We start from the raw sequence: 25,495 nt of genomic DNA, 5'->3' as shown, positions 1-25,495 counted from the left end.
GAACTGACAGTGGGGGAGGGGCAGAGGCTCGATGTACGGCCTTGCGGCCCGAGCCGGTGCCCCCTCTCAGCGACGTTGCGCACTTATGGACACCTGCTTGTAGCGGACATCACAGGGGCTGCTGGACCAGGAGGACCCACGAGAGCAGAGGCCCGACGAGCCGTTGTTGTGCAGACTGGTGTCCTGAAAGAGGGGAAGGAGCGGCTCCAGTCGGCCAGGAAGCGTTGTCCTGGTGGAGGAAGGTGTGGATCCTTCCTGCCTCCGGCCTGTGTCCCAGGTGCCTGTTGCCTGCGGAGGCCTATCTCGGGGCAGCAGGGTGGGCGGCAGGAGGAGGCTTCCCTGCTGTCCCAGAGGGTTGCATCTGTGGCCCCTGGTGTTCTTGGTGAGCCGGGTGCCTCAACGGAGGGTGGGAGCGGGGGTGGGGCTGGTCTGGTCGTGTGTCTGGGGCTGGCCTCCCGCCTCCCTCCGTGCCCCTTCAAGTGTGTGTTGGAGGGGCTCCCTGTAGAGTTCCTGAAACATGGAGCTGCGGGCTGCCAGTGCTATCTGCTTTGTAGAGTTGGCCTTGATTGGGTTCCCTGAGGATTTTGACTTCTGACGCCGCTGTTGGGCCTTGTGGGCCCCTTCCCACTGTGAACTAATTTTCTGACAATTTTTGCTTCTTTGCCAGCTTTTCTGCTCCTCTTCCCTACTGGTGTGTTTCTAGCTGAGGGGCTAGGAGGAGATTGAGTTTGTTGGATGTTTCCCTCGCCTGAAATCTGGATTCCCATCTTGATTCCTATTGAGACTTGGTGGGGAGAGGTGGCCTGCGTGGCACTGCCGTCCTCTACCCTCGCTCCTTCATGTGGTTTACCTGTCTTTGTGTACCTTTTTAGGTGGTGGGGAGCCTCTTTCTAGGTGGTGGACCATGGTGTGACTTGCTTGGGCTGTGAAGCCTTCCTTTCAAGCTGATGGAGAGTCGAGTTCTGTCCCCCCCCCCTCCTCCTCTGGGGATCCTTGACCCTCCGTGCTTTGGGTGATCCTGGTTTTGGATGAGTGGAGTGCAGGCATTGCAGAGTTTTCGGCAGTCTCCTCAGTGGTTCAAGGCGGATCTCCTCATGCAGGACACTAACTAGAACGAGACAACAGAAACTCAGGCTGTGAGTCGCATCATGGCAGCTTTGCTTGAGGAGATTCGAGGCTTTAGGGCGGATATAGGTAAAAGACTGGACTCCCTTTTATAAGAAGGTGGATGATGTTGAGGACCACGTCCAGGCCCTTGAGGCTAATCAATCCTCAGCCGACCTCTTTGAAACTCAATTTTATATGCGGCTGGCAGAGTTGGAGAGGAGAGAGGAAAGGATCACGCTCGAACTAGACGATTTGGAAAACCGGGAGCAGTGCTCCAATTTAATATTCCTTGGTATTCCGGAGCAGGAAGGGGAGACGCAGGTGGATATTGTGAGAAGGATTAAGGGAATTCTAAGTATTTTGTTTGGTTGAGAAAATACCAATGTCCCCACTATCGACAGGGCCCACAGGGCGGGGGGTCGTTCAGGTGGACCTCGCTCTGTCCTGGTGAAATTTCACTACTTTGTGGAAAAAAACGAGATCCTTGAGTTGGCTCGCAAGAGGGGTCCGATTGACTGGAATGACGCTAAGAATTCCATTTACCAAGACCTTTCGGCGCTTACTCTCGCGCGCTGGAGGCTCTGTGGGCCCCTAATGAAATGGCTGCAGGCCAAAGGGGTGCGCTACAGGTGGGGTCACACGTTCTCGCTCTCATTTGAATTCAACAGAGATAAGTACTCACTCACTTCAGAAGGTGACATTCGGAAAGTGATGAGTGAGATGTTGGGCGACCCTCCATCGGGACATGGTACTGCGAGTGAAGGGTCTGTCAAAGGTCGTCAAAAAGAACCCTCTGATTTTTTTAGGGCGGCGACAAGTTCGAGGACATAGGAAATATAGAAAGATAACTCTGCCCTCTCTGGGGCATCCAACGTCTTGAATGAGAAGTAGAGCTTTTATTGTCAAGTTTGCTGAATTGCCCTTGGGGTGTGTCAGACTGATTGGCCAAGCTGGAATTTTGGATTTGTGGATTGTATTTTTGATTGAATGGTTATTTGAATTCTTGACTTTCTCTTCTTTCTCCTACTTGTGGGGAGGTGGCTCAGAATGTTGAGATGCTTAAAGGGGTTTATCGCCCTAGTGGAGGCGATCCATGGTGGTCTGGGGGCTGGGCAGTCAGGTGATGCAGTCCTTTCAGACGCTCAAATGTTGGGGGGTGGGGGAGTTGGGGATGTGGGGGGGTTGGAGCTACCATGACCATAGGATTCAATAAGTTTGTGGGTGGTTTTTGTGTGCGCACTGGTGATTTGGGGCGGGGTTTTCATGAAGGCCTCCAGCAGGAGGCGAATGAGCTATTTGGTTTTCCTAATGGGTGAATTTTTCCAGTCTTTGTCAGTGGGGTCCCTCAACGGGCGAGGCTTGAATTCTCCGACCAAGAGGTCTTTGGTGTTGAGGGCGTTTGTGAGGCTAAAACTTCATTTTCTTTGTGTGCAGGAGTCCCATTGGGTTAAGGGGAAGGAACCCACTTTCAAGTCCAAAGCTATCCAACAGATGTTTCGGCGCTCATATGAGGTGAAGAGGCGAGCGGTTGTGCTCTTGGTTTCTCCGAATGCTCACTTCTCTCCTAGGGCCCATAGGGCAGATCCAGAGGGGTGCTACATCATGGTTAAGGGAGAGGTGAGGGGTCGCCTTTTCACTTTTGTGGCGGTATATGCCCCGAATGAAGGGCAGGATGTTTTTTGGCAGGGGATGGGAGAAAAATCAGGGAATTTGCAGAGGGGGCGTTAATAGTCGGAGGAGACTTTAACATGGCTTTGCACCCAGACGAAGACAGGAAACCCTCCAAACCTTGCCCCGATTGTAGGTCCCAGATGAAGTTAGCGGATTCTTTCCGCCGTGTAAATGAGGAACTGGGCTTGGTTGACGCACATCCTAACGATGATAGCCGAGATCCTTTTTATACTTTTTTCTCTGCAGTACACCGATCCTTTTCTAGGATAGACTGTTTGTAGATTCCTCGACCCGTGAATGTATTACAGATTTTGGTGTAGAGACTATCCCATGGTCTGACCACGACCTAGTTCAAGTTAAATTGGGCCCCCGCCCTGGTGGTCCAGAACAAATCACGGTGGATATGTAATGATTCACTGCTAATCGATAGGGAACTGAGGCAGTCCCTTCTGGCCTCTATTACTGAATTTTTTTGCTTTTAAATGATACTGGGGAAGTGGGAATTAGAGGTGTTTAGGACACGTTTAACGTCACAGTCAGAGGTATCCTGATGGAGATGGGAGCTAGGAGAAAGGAGGACGGGTCTAGAGAGGAGCTCAAATTGAGGGAGCAGATTTTGGCTATTCAGCCGGGGGGCAAGTTGAAATCTCAGATGCGCCCTGACAAGCGCAAGAGGCTACAACATCTTAGGGCGAAGTTGTCTGCCCTCCTTGTGGGTCAGACGGAGAGAAAGATTGCATTTCTGAAGCAACGCTATATAGAGAAAGGGGAGAAAGCAGAAAAGATCCTGGCCTGGCGGCTGAGAGAACTTTGTAAAAGCGGGCAAGTTAATTATATTTCTGGTCAGGTGGGTGAAAAACTGCTAGGTGACAACCAAATAGCAGATCAGTTTAAGCAATATTATGAACGGCCTTACACTTCTGAATCCATTGGGGACGGAGCTGAAATAGACCGGTTCTTTGACTCTCTCCCAATCCCTTGTCTCGCTCGCGGGAGCTCTGCCTCCTTGGAACTTCCCATCTCACCCCAGGAAGTTACTGATGCTATTTCTTCTTTGAAGAGTGGTACAGCTCCAAGGGATGATGGTTTCACTGTCCGGTTCTTCAAAACATTCCGATACACATTGGCCCCTTTTCTAGCTAAGGTGTATAACGACGCCCTGGACTCTGGTTGTTTCCCCTCTCATTGTGATTATCCCGAAGGAAGGAAAGGATCCCTCAATTTGCTTGTCCTGTAGACCCATTTCCCTTCTTAATGTAGATGTTAAAATACTGGCCAAGCTCCTAGCGAACAGACTGTCTAGATACCTCCCCTCTTTGGTCCATGGGGATCAAGTGGGATTTGTCCCCGGACGTCAGGGCTCGGACAATATTAAGAAACCGTTGGGTCTTATGTTTGAGGTGTCCAAGCGGGAGTCAGAGGCTTACCTCCTCTCACTGGACTCTGAAAAGGCCTTTGACCGTGTGGAGTGGCCATATATGGGGAAGGTGCTCCGTAGGATGGGTTTTGGTGACAGATTTTGTGGGTGGGTTTCAGCCCTGTATAATGGTCCCTCCGCGCGGGTTCTAGTTAACGGGTTTAATTCTCAGGGCTTTTTGCTTTCTAGAGGAACACACCAGGAATGTCCTCTCTCCCTACCCCCCCCCCCACCTCTTGTATGCTCTGGCAATGGAGCCCTTTGCCATCGCGATCTGAAACGACGGAGGGGTTGCGGGGGTGCGGTGTGGGGATTGTGAATTTAAATTCTCTTTTCGTGGACGATATCTTGGTGTATCTGTCTGGGATTCATGATTCTCTCCCACGGCTGTTAGATTCCATTAGTTGTTTTGCAGCGTTCTCCGGGCTTAAAATTAACATATCCAAATCCTGCATTATGCCAATGGGTAGACTAGACCAAGAGATTGGGGCAGAACAGAGTTGCTAGGGATTAGGGTAGAAAGCGTTTGTAATAGGTATTTGGGTACCAATATACCTTGGGATCTGGGTAGGATTTATGAGTTGAATTTCCCTCCCCTGCAGGCCAAGATTTTTAATGACCTGATTAGAGTGGCTCCACTCACACTATCCTGGTTCGGGTGTATGGTCGCTGTGAAAATGAATATTCTTCCCTGGCTTCTATAGCTTTTCTCAGCTCTTCCCTGTATCATTCTGGACTCTTTCTTCAAGTCACTTCGATTTCGCCTTCTCCATTTCGTTTGGGGTGGAAAGAGGGCTAGTGTGAAATTTGATACCTTGACCCTGCCAAAGGCGCTGAGGGGGTTTGGCCTACCGGACTTTAAGCTGTGCTACAAAGCAGCTCAGTTGCGGGTGATGCTGGATCATCTTAGGGATGACTTGAGGACATACTGGACTTATGTTTAGGATGTACAGGTTCATCCATATAAGGTCAGGGACTTACTTTGGGCTTCTCTGCGCTCTTTAACGGCAGTTGCTAAATCCCACCCAATCCTTTCGGTTATTTGGGCATTATGGAAGCAGAGTAGGGACAAAAAGCACCTCTCTAGATGGCCTTCCCACCCCCTGTCATCATTGTGGGGCCCCCGCTCAATTTAGGGACCAGAGGATTTCGTGAGACGCGGTCGTGGTCGGACCAGGGGATAGAGAGGGCTGCACAGTTGTTTAATCAGGGTTGTTTTATTGATTTCGTCCAGTTATCTGAAGCACTGCAGGAGAAGCCAATTTCTATTTTTGACTATCTGCAGCTCAAGGGAATTCTTACCCAGGCGGACTTGGTGGCTCCCCTCTCTAGTTCGCTGACTCCCATTGTGAAAGTTGTGGAGGCCAAGTCCAGGAAGGGGTCTCTTTCCAAAATGAACAGCGTGCTGGTGTCAGCTAACCTAGAGGGCAGGCAGGAGTTTAAACGTGCATGGGAGGAGAGGATAGGTGTGGCCCTCAACGATCGTGCATGGGAATCTGTATTTAGGGCAACTTTCGAGGGGAAGCTGTACACCGCAGCCATGGAGCATAATTTTAGGGTTTTACACTCCTGGCACCGACCCCCCCCCCCCTGTCATCCTGTCCAAGATGTTTCCTAGTGTGTCCCCTATGTGTCCCGGGGTGTGTACAAGCAGAGGAACGTGGTTCCACTTGTGGTGGGAGTGTCCGGTTATTCAGGTCTATTGGGCGGAGCTTCTTAGCTGGATCAAGGACATCCTGGGAACATGCCCTTCCCTTCACCCTATGGAGATCCTTCTGGGTACCCCCAAGCCTGAGTGCGAGACATTGCCTTTCTCTAGGGTGGCGAGGGCCATTTTGAGAGCTGGGAGAATGGCCCTAGCCCAGAAATGGAAAAGTCCCCAGGCTCCAACAAAGGTAGAATGGTTAAGCTCCTGACAATTTTTACTTATGAGAAACTTGCAGCTGTAGCTAATGGTAACATGTCTTCCTTTTTTTTACAGGAATGGACGATTAAGTGCGGACTGTGAAGCCTTGAAGCTTTAAAATATTTGTGCTCGAAATGAGGCTCGGAGACTGGGGAGGGTGAATAGTATCTACCTGTGTCTCCGGAATTGGGGTGATTTTCTGGGACCCTACTGCTAGACATGGGTTATAGAAAAGTCCTTTCATGGTTAGTGCCTTTGCTCGAAATCTCATGCACACCTAGTTTTGGCTTTCTTTTGCTTGTTGAATCCTGTGTAGCTCTTTGTTTGGGGGGAGGGGGGGTATAAAGTGTATTACTGGTTGGGAATGTTTCTCACTTGGTTTGTCCGTCAGATGTTTGACGGGTATCCTGTTATTTGAAAAAGCTTAATAAACACAAAGTGGAAAAAAAAAAACACTGAGGCCTTGACTCACAAGATCCTGGTAGGAGGCAGACTTAATCAGCATTTGAAAGAATGGCAGAGCATTAGTTCGGATGCTTGGGCACTAGAAACCATAGCCCAAGGTTTCTGCCTACCTTTCCAAAAAAGGCCTCTGGATCATCCACCGGGGAGCAACACTTTCAAAGTTCCTGTTCCGCTCCTTGTGCAGGACATTTTGACCCTGCTAGAGATAGGTGCTATAGAACCCATACATATGGCAGAGAGGAACAAGGGTTGGTACTCGCTGTAATTTCTGATATGTAAAAAGGATGGAGGATTGAGACCCATCTTGGACTTAGGAAATTGAACAAGTTCCTTAGAAAGTACAAAGTCCAGATTGGTACCCTTTCCCAGATCCTCTAGGCTCTCCAACTCCAAGACTGGATGGGGTCATTGGCCTTCAGGATGCTTGCTTTCATGTGCCTATCCATCACAAGCACAGAAAGTACCTGAGGTCGAGGGTTCTCATTACCAGTTTCGAGTTCTGCCATTCGGGCTGACCGCCGCCCGAGGGTTTTCACCAAATTAATTGGAGTGGTGGCAGCGAGTCTCATGAGAGAAGGGATTCACGTCTACCCTTACCTGGACGATTGGCTGATCAGTGCCCGTTCACCCAAACAAGCCTGGGAACAGCTCAGCTTAGCCTGCCACTCTCTCCACAAACTGTGCTTCTCCCTCAATTACAAGAAGTCCCACAGATGCCATCTCAAAGACTACAATTTATTAGAGCGGTCCTGGGTGCTTCCTCAGGGAAAGCCTCACCACCGATCAACACATTCTGCTGATGGTCACCAAATTCCAGCATCTTCCAGCCTTTGATTGGTTGCTCCGTCTCATGTCATCCTGCATTCTCCTAGTGCTAGAGACTCACCTGAGAATGAGATCCCTCCAATTGGCTCTCAGGACTCGATGGTCCCAATTCTCAGGCAGAATATCGGACCACCTGCAAGCTCCAAGCAGAGTTGCTATGTACATTATGTGGTGGGCTTGCAAGGACAACATTCTGAAGGGAGAATCTTTTTGGCAGCCATGGCCGGAGATAACTGTTGTGACAGATGTCTCACTCACGGAGTGGCCGGGCCCACGCCAACTAGCTGACAATCAGCGCTTGTTGGTCTCCATCTGAGTCTAAACTTCACATCAACCTATTGGAGCTGAGGGCAATCAGACTAGCGCTGAAGGCCTTTCTGTCATCTCTATGGGGGAAAGAATGTCCTGGTAATGTCGGACAACACAGTGGCCATGTACTACCTCAACAAGAGAGGAGGCGTAGGGTCACTACCACTGTGCAGAGAAGCAATGTAACTCTGGTTCTGGGCAATTCAAGAAGGAATCTCTCTCAGCAGTTCACCTAGCTGGAGAGAACACAGTGGCGGACAATTTGAGCAGGGAGAGCAAGTTCTCCACACAAGTGGTAACTAGCTCAGGAAGTCCTTCAAGGGATCTTCACTCTTTGGGTATCTCCACAAGTGGATGTGGTTGCGGCCAGTGTCAACCGGAAGTACAAACTGTTTTGCTCCAGGGAATTTCCTCCAAGAGGAGCTCTAGGGGACACATTCATAGTGGACTGGGAGTTTCCACTCCTGTAAGAGTTTCCTTCAGTCCCTTTCATTCCTCATGTGATCAGGAGGTTGAGAAAGTTTGGAAAATCCATGATTTTAATTGCCCCGGATTGGGCCAGGAGGACATAGTACCAGGACCTTCTGGACATGTCCATCTGCCCTCCAATGTGTCTTCCACAAAGAGAGGACCTTCTCTCACAAGAGGAGGATATGGTTCTCCATCCAGAGGTCAAGACTCTCAACCTTCACGCATGGTTTCTGAGAGGTTAAGATACAAGGAACGGGACTTCCTAGATGACGAAATTGAGATCTTGCTTTCGGTCAGGCGGCCAGCAACAAAATCTTTGTACCACTGCCGTTGAAACAAGTTCAGCAGTTGGTGCAGGGATAAGAATGTGGATAACTTTCTATATGATACGTCTACAGCGCTTTCTTTTGGGACACATAATGGTTACCTGGCAGCGCTATCTATTTTCAAGCGCTCTTCAGAGGAAGATTATTATTTTAAAATCCCTCTGATTGTTCAATTCCTAAAGGGCTTTACTAACATTTCCACCAGTTCCATTCAAAGTCCCTGTATGGGATCTTAACCTGGTGTTAACATTTCTAACATGAATTCCTTTTGAGCTAATACACTCATGCCCATTAAGGCTATTAACCTTGAAAACTGTTTTGCTAATAGCAATAACGTCAGCCCGCAGGGTAAGAGTTGGAGGCACTTTCCTGTAAACCCCCACGTACTGTTTTCCATAAAAGTAGTTCTACGAGTGAAACCTTCTTTTCTACATGAGGTAGTCTCTGACTTCCAATTGTAGCAAAAGATACTTTTGCCAACTTTCTATCCACCTCTTCTTTCTGGAAAGGAGGAGGAAAGATTACATAGGCTGGACCCAAAAAGGGCTCTCTGTTTTTATATATCGGGAATGGCTTAATTTCGTCCAAATGACCAATTATTCTTTGGCTACACTGGCCCTAAATTGGAGTTAGCTGTGACAAAACAGACCCTATCCCTATGGTTCATCCTGGCTATTGGAAAATGTTACAGGGTAGGGTCAAATCCCCTGGGAAGGATTGAGCGCACATTCCACAAGAGGTACGACTACCTCTGCTGCTCTTCAGAGAAGTGTTCCACTCAGACATGTGTGCAGCAGGTCGTCTGTTCACACATTTGGAAGATGAATCCAGACAGTAATATTTCAGTCAAGAAGGACAATTTGGAAAAGCAGTCCTTCATTCAGTCCATGATAACAAATGAGACAAAATATAATTCATACCACCACCAAATTATTACTGCTTTGGGAGTCTATTATAATGAGGAATACGTGGGAGGACACAATCCATTCCAAGTTACTTACCCCAGGTATTGTTCTTTCGATTGGATGTTACTCCCACGTATTCCTCATCGCCCCTCCCAGCCTGCCCCGGCGTAGAATTTACACGTCTTTACACTTTCCGCTTTTTTGGAGCCTACGATCTGTGGTATGCTTGGCAATTACTGTACCGGAGGGGGGGGGACCGAACTGAAGCCAATGGGTGCTGTGTGCGCTATTTATACTGCTGACGTCGACAGTAGAATACGAGGCCCTTGAGGGACATCGACTCGACGAGTTGGCATACAGCACCCACCCCCTGTCAAAAAGAAATTCCAAAGCAGCTGGAAGGATAATTATCATAAGATGAGGAATACATGGAGGAACATCCAATTGAAAGAACATTACCAGGGGTTACTAACTTGTTCATCTATGTACGGCACGACGTCCTTTCATCGCGTGATGTTCTTTCATGGGGATTTTTGCCATTAATTCTTTTCGTGAAAAAACCATCACATTTTATAGGGGTGTTAGTAAATTATATGTATGGGGTGTGGGTGTTTGGGAATAAATACAAATTAAAGAAAATGTGGGGTTTGGGGCGAACCTCCCCCCCCCCTAAAAATATAAAAAAAAATGTGATGGGTTTTTTCGTAAAAAAAGAATTGCGGTAAAGAAACCCAGCGAAAAAACATCCTGCAATGAAATGATATGGAACCCTATGTACAATCAAATTGAAATGCCCACTAACATTGCCCTTCTTTGCAAACATATGTTTTATACACAAGGGATAAATATTCTTGACTGCATTATTATTATTAACTCTCAATATACTTGCTCACACATGTTCTTTACACTATACCACATTGTTGGAGCATCAACCTTGCATAGCACCTGTTTGTATTGGTAATCTCTGACTTTAACAGCAGTTTACACTTTTCCACAGATTGTGTGCGCCTTAGTCGGGTAATGGATCAATTAAATACGTGATACGTGAGGAAACTGTATAATCAAGGCAGACCTGTTAAAGCTGGTAGCATGCTCTGCTGACTGTGCATTCAGCATGTGTGAAATGTGTTTTTTACTTGCACATGGCTGCATGTGCATGCTACATACCTAGAGAACTGTTCCTTCCCTCTCAGATTTTGAACTTAGTCTTGCCTGTTGCTTTGCTTTTTTTGGGAATTTTTAATCTTTCTTCCATCAAAAAGTTCCTTACGCACAATGAATGCTTCAAATTGGGAGTTGGAGCCTGCCCAACGTGTCTCTTGCTTTACCTTTTCAATGAGTGGTTTACACTGTTGCTGAATTTAAAAACATCTGTGTAGAAGTACTGTTCCACTACTTAAAGCTTGTTTGTCATATGTTCAGTGTAATTTAATTCTTTATTAGTGTAAGTTAAACACTAGATCATGTACATATATTAGTCCACCGTTAACCTCATGTGTTTTGAGCACTTTTGCCTCTTTCTGAGGCCCAGGGCGGAGTCAAATATCCAGACAACATGACATGGAGCACTACCTCATGCATGCCCGTAGCCTGCACACAAATGGTATGGTAGTGATGAATGGAGATTTCAATGTTATGGCACTGCTGCATTTTATGGGATCATTCCTAGTTTCTCTGTACCAGCTAAAAGCAGGCCCATTTCAATCAAATACATTGAAGAGTTAGGGTGGCAGGGTGTTGCAGGTTTCACTTCTTGGTTGTGTGCATGGTCAGAACATTCAACCAACGAGTGACTGCAAACTATGTTTCTCTTATTTACCAAAAGATTTCAAGAGTACTCAAACCGCAGATGTCCATTTCACTTGAGGCTGCTAAACCTTTCATGCTGCTTGGGCGTCTGAGCTTAATGCTTATCTGCTGTTGGCTCGAGTGCCTAGGACATGCTGAAGGGTATAATGTGCAGATGGTGCTAACGGCGAAGAATAGGGCCGTGCCGGGCACTGGGATGAGTTTGCTACTCACCAGATGTTATCTTGTCTTTCTAGTTCAATGTGGAGGCTCTTACACAAACGTAACTGGTGGGACTATAGCATCGCCAAATTTCCCAAAGAAATATCCCCCATCAACTGACTGCATTTGGACTATCGTGGCACCAATGGGATATACGGTGAGTAGTGCTTTTCTAAGCACAGGGTCAGTATTCCCTCAACTCTTTTTCTTGTGACAAAACTCGGTTTACTCTTTAGCCAGAATAATCGTGCACACTTTCAGCTTCTCAATTCTTATTCTTGTCCTCTTTTCTCCAATGTTGTACTTTCTTCCACTTTGCAGTTTTCTTCTTCTCTTTGCTGTCTTTTGGATTAGAAAGGTGGTTTCTTCATGTTCCCTTTTCTCTGCCTCAATATCAATGCTTGGAAGACGGGTAACGGGCAAACTGGATGACTCATACATATCTGCGCACTTTATTCCAGTGTATCAGATTGGTACATACTGTTGCGTAGTGCACACGCATTGTTTACGCATGCGCGAGTGACAACGAGGCTTGCGCATGCTCGTGGAAAATAAAAACGATCAACCAGGCAGTTCGAGCCGGGGACCTGAGCAGCACACACGTGTCCCGTGTGGTCCCTGGTGAGTGACTGCGTGGCTGAGTGTGAATGCTGGTGTGGGCCCTGGCAAGCCCACACCATACAACACATACCATTGGGCTCCTACAATCACTTGCAGAGGAGTGCTTGGCACTGGCATATTGGGCGAGTTTTGTAGTTGTGTTTTTGTTTTAATCTGCACACGCTTCTGTAAAGACATTTGAGAGGACAGGACACAGAGAAGCGGAAAGGGAATTAGGAGAAGTTAATCACAAGAATGAAATTACTGAAGGATATAGAGATCTCAGGGCTCTAGGTTGATTCCATGTCTTTGCATTTACATATTTATGCATTTGCCGCCTCTGCATTTGCATCTACACATTTGTCTCTTTTCCTTTTATTTAAATAAACAGGGGATCAGCCCTTGTACTATCATCCTTCTATGCTATGCACCTTACACTTTTTACATCTGTTTCTCTTGTTCCCTAAGAAACAAGCAAACTCAATTAAAATGCAGTAGATGAAAATGTACAGATGTAAAGACCTATCGGCAAAAATGTGTATGTAGCTGAATAGGACTAGGTGAGTTTTTGGTAATTCATTGAATTTTAACCTATCTGCTTCCTGTCTGAGTTCCAAAGGGAAGGCCTTGAAAATTCAGTAATATACTAATGAAATATTTGTACTGCTATTGAGCTGACATCTTTTGGGATACCGACCTTAGGTGTCTAGGCAGCTGGTGGGGTAGTAGCAGTTTGGCCATTGGTTCAGTTTGATCCCTTGGAAGGCCTTTTTTGACAAGGCAGAGGGACTTGAAGTCAACCTGTTGCTTCATTGGCAGTCAATGTAAGGGCTACATGGCCGGGGAGAGATTACCAGAGTGTTATATCCTGAGATAAAATGGGCTCTGTGGATTTAGGCTTATTGTATTCTGTGCAAGCTGTTTGAAATGTCACTGATAGGGAGCCTGTTGCAACGGTTTCGTATGGACATAGTGATGAAAAGTGCAGTCTCGTGGCCAGACTGTAATGGGGGTAGCATACCTCCCAGGAGCTAAAGGGGTCAGAAGACGTATTTCATAGCACCATTTCCTTGCAGAATGTATAATGGCTCTAAAGCATCAAAAGATGCACCCAAGTTAAGAAGAATTTGCTTGGGCTAAGTTAGAGGGGGGGCTCAATTTAGCTGGCCAGGTTGCTGGGACTTCAGCTCCAACAGGTGCAACAAATTACTGTTTTAGATGTTGTTACTCAATTTTTATAGCACACTGATCATCGCCAAATTGATCTAACAGTGCAGAGGCTTTTCTGTATAAGGCATAATGCCTCATTACCAGTACGGTGCGGGAAAAATCTGTCAACTAGAGGTGGAGATACAGATGAGGTTGGCATGCTATAGGGAAAGACAATGGCTAGGTGATCTGGCCAATGTAGATTCATCAGAGCCAGAGCCCTAACCTTAAGGAGTTTAGAAAGGCCGAAAATTGCAGTCAGTATGTGACCAACATGTGGTGCATCCATGCTCAACAAATGCAGGTCTAACACTTCTACATTAGGGATTGTTTTGCAATGACATTGGCTATGAAATCCTGCAACTCGTCTCAAGATTTAGCAATACATTCAGGAGGCACGTAGATGAGGGGGAAGGACATGGAGAAGACCAAAAAGATTGTCCAGCTGTTAAGATATTTCTATTAGGAAATTCAATGTAGGTTCATGTTTAGAGTCCTACATTTCATTTTTAGATTTTTCCAAGGATCATAAGTTGAGTAATGTACACACCAGAGAGGAGTGTCTGCCCGTTGCAGTAGGGTCTGGACAAAGTGTGACTGTGGAAATTAAATCTAGAAGCAGGCCTAACAGTGGTTCCTGAAAGGACAAAATGTGGCAAAGTCAGTGACTCACCGGGGAAGGCATGGCGGGGATATCAGTGACTCCCTTGTCTCTTATTGTGTGGTGGTGATTACATGCACGATCCCCCTACTGGAATTAGAGTAAGTTGCCATCTGGAATTTGAGGGAGCCCTCTAATGGCTGAAGTGGTATAAGCCTTAGGGGCTGATGAGACCCGTAGGAGGAGCACAGAGGGAGTACCCGCTGGGTGCGCAATTTGGCAACTCACTTGGAGGCTGCCTGTCATTAGAAAAGTGTGGGGGAATAATGGTCTGGACTCTGAAAAGTCAGAGGGGAAAGGTAAGAAATATTTCCCATTTCCATTCAGACTTTGACACCAAACCAGTTTCGCCACTGAGTGAAGGACTCCAAAGGCTGGGTTACTAGCTGATTAACTTTGAATCCGAAGAGGCAGCTAAAGCATTTTTGGCACCACCCTCGAGTCAATCTATACAGCCTACAACCATTGATGGATTGATTACGCGGGCCCTGACCTCTATTCAATCTGAAATACCGTCCATCTCTGAAATAACGACTGGACAGGATTGGTCATGGGTGGAGTCCGCCATAAAAAGCTTTGCTCTATTGTCCATGGGCCTTGACCAGCCTTAGCCTCCCATAAACTAGGTGCACTTTGTGAAATGTTTGTGGCCTGAAAAACGTTTTACATGCCTGGAATGGGCGGGGAGATCTACACATATTTAATGCATTCTTCATCCAGGAGACTATGTACAGGGGCAAGTTTACATTGGAGGAATATTGCTCTTTTTCTGTTTCTGCTTGGTTGGGGCTAAGGGCAGACCCAGTGGTGGTATGGCAATCGCCATAGACAACAACTTAAACTTTAGAGCCAACATGTGATGGATGGAGGTGGGAATATTGGCTGTTCAGGTGATTTTCTTTTTTTTTTCAAGCTACAGCAATTGAGGTCCTTTGGTAAACGTGTACTGAACCCAGCAAGAGATTCAATTGAAGGGTTCCATGCCCGATAGAAAGAGCTATTGGATTCTTGGTTGAAGGTGGGGGCACCAACACTACATTATTATTGGGGGTGACTTCAGTGTACGTTGCTCTGAAGGTCAGGGTTACAACTTTCTTTCAAGTTCTCCACTCCACAGCTCTACCAATTTAATGAGGGGATACAGTGGGACAGGTTTATGTTCAACTGGGACTTCCAACAGCTGGAAGTGGAGAGGAAAAAGGACCAACTTACTCACACATGGCATAGATATGACTTATATTCTTGGATAGATAATTTCTTTATCTCTTCACCAATCAAGCTGCATAGTAGTAATCTGGGCTTCAGTGATCATGGAACTAGGGACTACCTGCTAATACACTTCACTTAGAACATTTCGGTATCAACCCATAAACTCTGTCCTATGGTGGTCCCCGTCGAGGTGGATAGTAAGGGATTAACGTGTTGCTGGGACCATAAATCATACACCAAACCTACTAACTACCTATTTAAAGAAGACTACGACTGGTCGGACAAAGATCTGATTCTGGGCAGAGACACTTTCTACCTATCTATTAGACACCTGGATATCTCTATCATGGGAGCTGTGGAAACATGTGTTTGAAGAAACAACTGTGCACTAAAGACATCCTCATTGTTTCAACTCAAATAAACTCTAAAACTAAAACATCAGGGCATAAGGTCATTAAAGAAAATGGGGCTATTGATAGTTTCTCAGGCTCAAAAAGCAGGAATGCTAGCGCAACAGAAATTTGGTTAAATCTCTAAAAGTCCAACTTTGCATAAAAGACAATCAAAATATGCTGAGGTCCTTGATTAGTGCCAATTCCAAGGAATGTTGCTCACAAATCAATACGCATTCGGAAGAGAAAGTAAACAACCTATACCATTCTATCCTAGAAGATACTTGGCTCTCCTTCTACTCAAAGAAATTCAATAGTGCCATGGTTCACACACATTCTTCTGACTGGCTGTCTAGTAAGGATTCAGAGAATGTGTCTGTAGGAGGAGGTCATCATCTGGGCTATAGATCAATTGAAATCTTCCATGGCCCCTGGCCCTGATGGGCTACCCCCATTCATACTCAAAGATCCCCATGGCCTGGACTCACATTCTTAAACCACACTTTGATGCCATTTATGCCTCACCTATTTTTCCTGATTCTTGGGCCGAGTCGATCATTAGCCCTATCTTTAAAGAAGTAGATCCCAGTGATCCTGGTAATTAAAGGCCTATTGCTTTCATCAGTTCTTCCTGCAAGGTGTTTTTGATTCTACTACTAAGAGATCTTGACACTTTCTTGGGCGAGAATAATATGCCATCATATAGAAGCATCTGCTGCACAATGTGAAGGGATTCCATGGAGGCAATATATGCATGGCCTCCCTGGACTTGTCTTCCATCTTCGACTGTGTGTAGCGGCAGTTGCTTTGGGATAAACTGTTGGGACTCAAGGTGCAGGTGAAACGGGTGCAGTTTGTTGCATTATTGCATAAAAACTCCAGGTGGAGGGTTCGTCTCACTAAGGAAGGGTCGGTATCTAGGCCTATTCTGACAAACTTGGGGCTTGACAGGGGACTACCCTGGCACTGACTCCCTTTAATCTCTATTTAAGAGATATTGAAGAACTGTGGGCCACTCAACAAGTGGTTACTGTTAAATTGGCCATCTACAGCTTCATTGGTTGGTCTTCACGGACTACATAATCATTTTTGATAGGACTCCGCAAGATGGGCTCAATCGTCCCTTTATAGCACTTTATAACAGGAGACAGGACTATCTTCATAGCTTACTATAAATGATCTTCATATGGGACAACAAAAGATACAATTTCTTCTTTCAGCATAGTCGTCCACATATTAATAGATGATACATTGGTTAAATTGTAGCCTAGCTATCGTATAGAAGCCACCTGTTTTGGATCAATTGCAGTTTGTTGAGGTTTTTTGTGGAGGTTCCTGCAAGGCTGGGGTTGCAGTAATCTAATGTGATGCCAATAATAGCCCTGACCAATGTGAGTCAGTTATTTAGGATGAGGAATGTCTTGGATTGGGTAATAAGTTTGGTGGAGTAAAGCGGCAGATGAGGCAAGAACAGAAATAGCCATGATAACTAGCATAGTATTATGCAGGTATCCAGTGGAAGAAGAATATTCATTGAGACCAATATTTAACTGCTCTACAGGCCTGGCCCTAGATCAGTGAACCAGTGAGCCATGAAGGCCTCAGGCAGAGCACATTGTTTTCAGCTCTGCTAAAGCTGGGCTAGAGTTCTCCTCCCTGCTTTGGGATGCCCATAAGTTCATGCATGTAAAATCAGAAGGCATACTGCTATGGCAGGCCTGTTTTCTTCACAGCTGCTGACCAAACTTCAAATCTTAATCACTCAGTGTACTGGTGGTAGCTGTTAGAGCAGATCCTTAATATACTTGCAAGGTATAAAAGGTAAAGTGAGGCCATCCTGTGAAAGTGGTCTATAACAGAGGGCCCAGTGTTAACGATAGTCAAAGTATGCAAAGAAAAATGCCTGAAGTGAAAGGGGTTGGGAATGGACAGACGTAAGAGCGAAAGGCGTTGAAAGGTAGGCCTCGTGGGGAAAGAGAATTGGGCACTTGGGTGCAACATGATGGTAGCCCAGTGTAGAGCAGCTGGATTGTCGGCAAGGAGCCACCATCACTACCTGCATTCGGTAGAGGAATGCCTTGGTCAAAGCGTTTGTAGCTTGCAGGAAATTACCTGAGGGTTGAGGAAAGTAAATGCTAGGCCTGATGCACAAAGGGGAATTGTCTGAATAGCTTGTTTCACCACTGCCTCCGATTTGGGTCTGCCTTCGCTGACGTTTTTGTAAAAAGACCATAACGAGTGAAGGAGCAGCAAGTGGCCGGGTGGAGACTACTCAAACAAGCTCCCAAAAAAACCAAGCCAGGTATCCTGGAGAAAGTGTTGTCCAATTTCTAATTTGTGGGACAGTTACTTCTGCAACAAATTGCAAGCCTGGAGTAAGAGTTAAGCTTTATTGGCAAGGGCTGAGAAAAAGAAACGGAGATGAGAGCCAATAGGGAAGAAGATTGGGAATAAGGTGAGCAGTGTGGGCAGTGAATCCTGGAAGTGAGACAAAAATGCCTAAGTAGTTTAGTGTTAAAAAGGAGTGATTACTTGGAGTAAGTCGATGAGGTGACATCAGAATAGAAGTTTCAAGATGGATGGTAGACAAAAGGGGCAAAGCAATTAGTACATACATAGCATTGGCAAATGTTCAGCTGCATTATATTTAGCAGACTGACCAACAAATCAAGCCCCCAAGTAAAGCAAGGATAATGTATCCCGTTCAGTCACAGGTGATGGTGTCGTCTTGCTCTCCAAATTATGAGAGAGATATGGTATTTTAAAGAAAAAGAACATTATAGAGGTCAGAATCGCTAAACCAAACATTCACCAGGTGCCCTGAGCATACACTGGTACAGATACCTTTAACCCTGGTACACTCTAGTATAGTTCCCAGGGTGCAATAGATAAAGGTGGGGACTCGTCGCTGCTTTGACTGCTGAAAGATCTGAAGACAGATGCTGGAGCATTGAGAATGAGAGCAGGTACAGGGAGCTGAGCGGAGCGATGCAAATACTGCAGTGAACAGTACCTAGGAATATATGGTCTGATGGACAAACAGGGACCCCTCTGTCCATTTTATAAAAGCATGCTATGCTCTGTTGAGTGAAAAGGGGCCAGAATGAGTTTATTAGCAGAGTCTAGCTTAGCATTTTAGTGATTCTATTAAAATTGTAAACTATTAATGTATACAAGTGATACGTTTTTATGACAAATGTTTTATGATTTATTGTTGTGTATTGGTATTTTTTACATGTGAATTTTTGTGATTTTGAAATGTACATTAGTCTGTTTGTTATATATTATACGTCGTATGTCTAAATGGTTTATTGCTATTGCATATGTGATGTTCACTGTGTAAATTGGGGAATTAATTACATTATAACTTGTATTATGTTTTCATGTAAAGGTTTTTGTAAACCAACATACGAAATCAAACATATCCACATGCAGGTGTCCCAGTGAGCTTTTGCAGTTTTTCCATGGCTGCGGCCTTGGTCAACCTCTTGCAGCAGATCAAAATGGACCCCAAATGGCCCATCCTGTGGCATAGGCAATATGACTGGGGCCATTGATGCGCTACATTAGTGGCAGCACCTTAGCACCCAGTTCAGACTTTGCGCTATCCTGGATTTAACCATGTTAGCGTTAACATGGATGTGTATGTTAGAGGGTTGCCTTCAGTTCAGTGCAACATTTGCCTGGGGTTCGATACACCTGGGTGGTGAGGGGTTGGGTAGTTAATGTTGATTGAATAACCTAGTTTAAGTGTTTAAAATTAAAAGAAACAGTCACCTGTATGTATTTATCAGATCCGAGACTGGTTGAAAGTTTAGCCATCAGTATGTCCAAAGACTTAATGGCATTGTGCATCTACATGTTCTTATGACAGACTTTTTTCATCTATTAGGGATTGAAATATTGTTAGTACAATTACCAATCAGGTGACCTGAGGGAAGTTTAAGTTCTGGTGGCTTCATCCCAACTTTATACTGTAGGGGTGGGCCCCTGATCACCTGAACCCAAAGCGAGCCCCCCACTTAAGGAACAAGTGCACCTTTGTATGTAAAGCAAGTTTATTGTACAATCGTCCGAGGAGGAGCTAGATGATGCTGCTTTCAAACTAACCCATGTCTACCTGAACCACATAAGTTGACATATTATATACATTTTTTCAACAGTCAAAACACTCCCATATTTTTTATTACAATTCACCCTCCACATGGATTGGACAAAACCTCTACAAAGAAATCCCATCACTCTCCAATTCTTCCATTCTCATTGCCCACTTATCTTAACTAACATCTTCAGATCATATTCATAACACACCCTTTCTTGGATTGTGTCCATGGTAGGTCATGACATCACACAATTAAGCATTTGTTGTACAAACATAATTCATTACTACTAACAACTGGAATGAGCCCCTTAATTGTAATTGCACATGGTTCACATGGATACTATGGGCAACAATAGGAAAGCTGAATAAACAGGTACTCTTCGAGCTGATTATAACCATCTCTTCCACTCTGCTTACTGGCTCCATTAAAACATTGTAATCTAAATAACTGGCAATTCATCACACACAGCACATTTGAGAATACAATTTAAACACCTGGAATTTAATCACTTTAACACTGACGGTTTGAAGGATCAGATGCACGGCGCTGTGTATGATGAGAGCTTTAGGGAATTGGGTGATACCTTAGATAATATTTTAGTATTCCTCAAAGAGTGAGAGCGTTTCCTGACAGTTCTCTCACCTAAAGATTCATTCACCCCCCGGGGTGCCAGAAAACGAGCAAGAAGTCAGGGAGCATGGATGTTGTCGATAGTGTCCCAAGTCCAATCCTCCGGACCGTAGCCCTTCCAGTCCACCAGAAAATACAGGATATCCCGATGGACCTTGAAATCCAAAATGGCCTCAAACTCATATTCATCAGAGCCTTGAATACACAAGGGAGGAGGTAATGTGGAAAGGCATGTACCTGGCCAAAAAGGCTTAAGAAGAGAAGCGTGAAACACGGGATGTATTTTCCAGGAGTGAGGAAGCGCCAGCCTCCAGACCAAAGGGTTAATGACTTCTATGATCGCATAGGACCCCACAAAACGAGGCATGAGACCAGCGCCGATGCAACCGTAGATTCCTGGTTGACAACCAGACCCTCATCCCACACTGATAATCCAGAGCCTGCGAAAGATGGAGGTCCGCAAAGGCCTTGGTGCTTTCCTGAGCCTGATGCAGACGTTCTGTATCTCTATGTACATCCATCAGTTCCCAGACACAATCAAGAGTGGCAGGGTTTTCCTGGGAAAACGATGGATCCAATGGCAAGGCTCGTGGATGCTGTCCGTAGAGAGCATAGAAAGTTGAGGAACCCGTGGAAGTGTGGACCGAGTTGTTGTATGCAAACTCGGTAGCCACCAAAACCGAAAGCCATGTTTCCTGATGTTGGAGGATTAGGTAACCGAGATATTGCTCGAGAGTAGTGTTCACCCCCTCCGTTTGACCATCCGTCTGAGGGTGATACACACTGGAGTAGAGTTCATCAATATCGCAGGAGGCTGTATGGGCTTTTCAGAAATGAGAGGTGAATTGTGTATCCCTATCTGACACCACGATAGAGGGGACACCAAAAAAGCGAAAGACATGCTTCAAAAACCAGTCAGCCAGGACTGGTGCAGTGGGAATTCCATGGCATGGGACAAAGAGGCCCATCTTGGTAAAAATAAGTTGATCACATCCCAAATCATGTTGTATTCCTATACCGGTGGTAAGTCCACAATGAAGTGCATCAACATCGTCCAGGGACGTGGGGTTCAGGCAATGGACGAAGAAGACCAACAGGTTTGGCCAGATTGGTTTTACATTGGACACATATGGCACAAGACGAGATGTATTCGGTTACATCCCGATGCATAGAAGGCCAACAGCACCAACATCTCAGGTCAAACGTTTTCCTCCTCCGTGCATGTGCTGAAAACAGAGTCATGACAACACTGCAAAGCAATGTGATGGGATCCAGAATCGGGTATATAAAGACAACCTTGAATGTAGGGAAAGGAATTGACCACATCTAGATTGAGCTCTGTTATCTCTGTCAGTTGGCCCGAAACCCATTTCTGAAGAGCCGCCTTAAGGGATGGTTGAGGAGTGCATCCGCAGACAACTTGATGCGGCAGACGCGGGTTCCTCCTGGTTTGCTAGCAGGGGGTATCCTGTATAGGCGTGAGAGCAACTGCCTTGGAATGCAGGTGTCCTGGATGATAAGTAATTGTGAACTCTAGCATCGAGAAAAACTCATGCCAACGGGCATGCAGAGAAGTGGAACACTTAAATGATTTAATTGCTAGGAGGTTCCGATGGTCTGTATACACCTGAACAGGATGAGAAGTACCCAACAAAGTGTCTCAATTCCATAAAATCCTTGTATATGGCTAATAACTCAAGATCTGTGATGGTATAATTCATCTCGTACGTCATGAGGTTTTGCGAATAGTATGCAACTGGGTGTAACACTCCGGTGTCCTCACACTGTTGGGACAATATCGCTCCTACAGTGATGCCGGATGCATCCGCCTCCACATGAAATGGACATGCTGGATCAGGCTGTTGCAACATGAGTGCTGTAATAAAGTGGACTTAAGCATGTCAAAAGCCTTTTGTGCTTCATTAGTCCATATGAATGGTCATTTGTTGCTGGTTAGTGGAGCTACAACCTCCGAGAAAGAATGTATAAAGCGCTGATAAAAATTGGCAAAGTCCAAAAAGGAATGTAGTTCTTTTACAGTAGTGGTGCTATGCCAATCATAGACAGCTCTGACTTCAGATTTATTCATCCCGACACCTTTATTGGTCAAATCATAACTGAGAAACCCCACTTCGGTCACATGAAAAATGCACTTTTCGAGTTTTGCATAAAGATGGTTCTCACGCAGGCATTGCAGAACAGAAGTAACATGTTCTATATGTTGTTGGTACGAAGAAGAATATATCAATCTATCATCTATGTACATTACCACGTAGCAGTCCAGCATGTCCTGGAACACATCATTCATAATATTCTGGAATGTGGCTGGGGCATTGCAGAGCCCGAATGGCATAACGCAATACTCTAACAGACCATACTTGGTTTTGAGCGCCGTTTTCCACTAGTCTCCTTCGCGGATTCTCACGAAGTTATAAGCCCAGCGTAAATCCAATTTAGTGAACAAGTCCGAGACACCCAACTGCTCTAATAAGACCGTAATGAAAGGCAGTGGGTACTGGTTCCGAACTTTTATGGCATTAAGAGCCCTGTAGTAGATACAGGGTCTCGGGTCCCCCTCCTTCTTTGTAACAAAGAATAATGGGGAGGCCGCAGGGGACTGCGAGGGGCGGATAAACACTGTGGTAATGCCTTCTCAATATAGTCCTTCAGAACCATGTTTTCCTTTTGAGTAAGAGAGTAGACGTGCCTGTTTGGTATTTGAGCCACAGGCATTAGGTCAATAGGGCAATCGAAGGGCCTGTGGAGAAGCAACTGTTCTGCATTGCTCTTATCAAACACATCTTGAAAGACTTCATATTCAACGGGTATGGTCATGGTGGTGACTGAACAGACTACAGGAGTAGAGTCATGAGTGGAGTCAAGAAGAGGGTGACACAGCACAATTGGTTGATGGTTGTCGGCATCAAAACACTGGGCCTCGCAATAGTCTGAAAGGAAACAGATGTCTTGTTGTTGCCAGTCGATGCACAGATTGTGCAAGGAGAGCCATGGTAGGCCTAGAATCACTTTGTACTGCGGTGCAGCAATCATGTCAAAAGCTGTGGTTTCTGTGTGACCACATTCAGAAACCATGGTAAGTTCTGCTGTGCGTTTGGTAACTAGTCCAGAAGCCACAGTGGTCCCATCCACCGCATTGACAACTTCAGGTCAGGTTTTTTTGAACGGTGGGGATCTTATGATCATGTACGTATTGGATGTCTATATAATTTCCCGTGGCCCCAGAGTTAAGGATGGCCAAGGTGTCCAAGGTTTTTCTGTTGGGAAACAGTGTCATGGAATCGTGATAGGAGACAGACCGCTAGGAGGGGTGAGGTCCTTTGGTATCGAACTTGACAAACGGACCTCATCTAGTGCTGAGTTTTGGCGTTTCCTGATTTTCATTGGTTTCTTAGGACATGACCTGATGAAATGGTCCGGGGAACCACAGTAGAAACAGAGATTGTTCTTATTTCTCTTTTCTCGTTCATCGGGAGACAGGGGACCTCTGACTGCACCGATTTGCATGGGTTCGGAATCATTGCTTCCCGTTGTATCACAGCGTGCAAGAACCAAAGCCAAAGGCCTCCTCTCACCTTTTCTTTCGGCTCTTCTGGCATCAAACTGTAAGACCAGATCAAGAAGCTCAGAGAACGCTGTTGGTACCATCGGAACGGTGGCCAGGGTGTCTTTCAAAGAGTCTGATAAACCTTTGTAAAACACAGCATTTATTTTGTCTTCTTTCCAGCCAGTCTCAGCCACCAGCTGATTAAATCTGGCCAGGTATGTCAGTAACAGAGTGTTTCCCTGTTGCAACCCAAGTAGTTCAAGGTCGTGGCCTGCGTTTTATAGAGGGTGTCAAGTGCCGTTATCAAGGTGTTGTAATTGTACAACATGAAACTGTTCTCCTAACAAAGGGTTTGCCCAGGCAGCGGCCCTACCACCTAGGTATGACAAAATAAAGGCAGCCTTTATGGTAGAATCCGGGAACGAAGCAGGACGACATAAAAAATGCAGCCTGGCATTTGTTACTGATTGTTCGGAGCTGTTTAGGGTATCCATGGAAACTTTCAGGGCTGCCAACGGGAACTGAGCCGACATGAGTACCGGTACCAGGTCTTAATGTAGCAATGGAAGCACAGAAACAGAGGCCACCGGTGGAACAGTGGCCTCTGCCCCCACAGGTTGTGTAGCTTGTAGGGCATCAATGCGACCGTGCATAGCGTCATGTGCAGCCGTCATGTGGGCATGTAACTCTGATACCAACTGAACCAGTTTGTCTAGGGCATCAGCTTTGTCCATTTTTTAAGGCTTCTGATTCTGTCAAGAATCACGGCCAATGCTGTTGTGTAGTACAGGAGAGCACCAGCCACAGATATGGGACACTAAGTCGCTGAAGAATTCTTCCCACTAATGTAACCCTCTGTTGTGTACATTAAACAATCAGAAGGATCAAGTAGTTGGAAGATGGGATTCAAACCCAAGACACGCCGGCTGTGGAAGAAAGGACACAGATTTAGTACTGCTAGAGAAGTAGCACAAAACCCACAACAGAGAACAGGAAGGGAACAGAGTAACCAACCTCACTATGAGTACCAAATTGGGCAAAAAAGTCTGGCAATGAAATGGATCAGATAACACGTGTCCCTGGAGACTTCCCACGACCTGGAGGAGATACGGAAAAACAAAACCCACACTAAGCTAGGGAAACTAAGGCAATGATGATCAATGCAAAACCAAAAATATGAACTAGTCTTACCGGGGCAGGATCCAAACAGTTATTATATCCAGAGTCCAGCAGAAACCAAGACTACCCTGATGGCAGGAGGACACCTAGATGTTCCTGGAATGGCTGAAGTCGTAATACAGATCCTGTCCAAAGAACCTATCCCGACAGCACGAGGATGGCTAGATGGTAGCAGCACAATCAGTAAGCGTCTCTAGTCCATGTGCTGTATGAGTGAAAGCGGAATTCCAGCAATAGATGTCCCAATGAAGAATGGAGTAACACAAATGTCCTAGAGGTAAGGGGGAACAGTTCCTGAGTGGACAATCCTTGGATCTATGACTGAGTGATGAAGAGCAAAACAATCCGTAAGGAAATCAGAGTTCAGTAACGTGCATGCAAGGACGTTGACAAGACTAGAAGCAAAAGGTTGTCCGTGAGGCACACAGGGTCGTTAACATGCAGGCAATGTAACTGACCAGACAAGAAGTAAAAGGATGTTCGAGAGGCAGGCAGGGCAATGAATGGGGCATAAAGTAGATCAGAGTGAGTCCAG

The 25,495-nt window shown here is 45.8% G+C and overlaps 1 protein-coding gene across 1 annotated transcript in view; it reads left to right on the top strand.

Moving 5' to 3' along the window:
• The window catches only part of LOC138503500 (astacin-like metalloendopeptidase), a 485,620-nt gene that overhangs the window by 405,793 nt on the left and 54,332 nt on the right, over positions 1-25,495 (top strand). The window contains exon 11 of the mRNA XM_069623281.1: positions 11,448-11,569. Coding sequence (XP_069479382.1) covers positions 11,448-11,569 — 122 coding nt within the window. The remainder of the gene's footprint in view (positions 1-11,447; positions 11,570-25,495) is intronic.

Source organism: Ambystoma mexicanum, chromosome 11, assembly GCF_040938575.1.
Source record: "Ambystoma mexicanum isolate Mex_15411 chromosome 11, UKY_AmexF1_1, whole genome shotgun sequence".
NCBI classification, from domain to species: domain Eukaryota; kingdom Metazoa; phylum Chordata; class Amphibia; order Caudata; family Ambystomatidae; genus Ambystoma; species Ambystoma mexicanum.
This window is presented reverse-complemented; position numbering and strand designations above follow the sequence as displayed.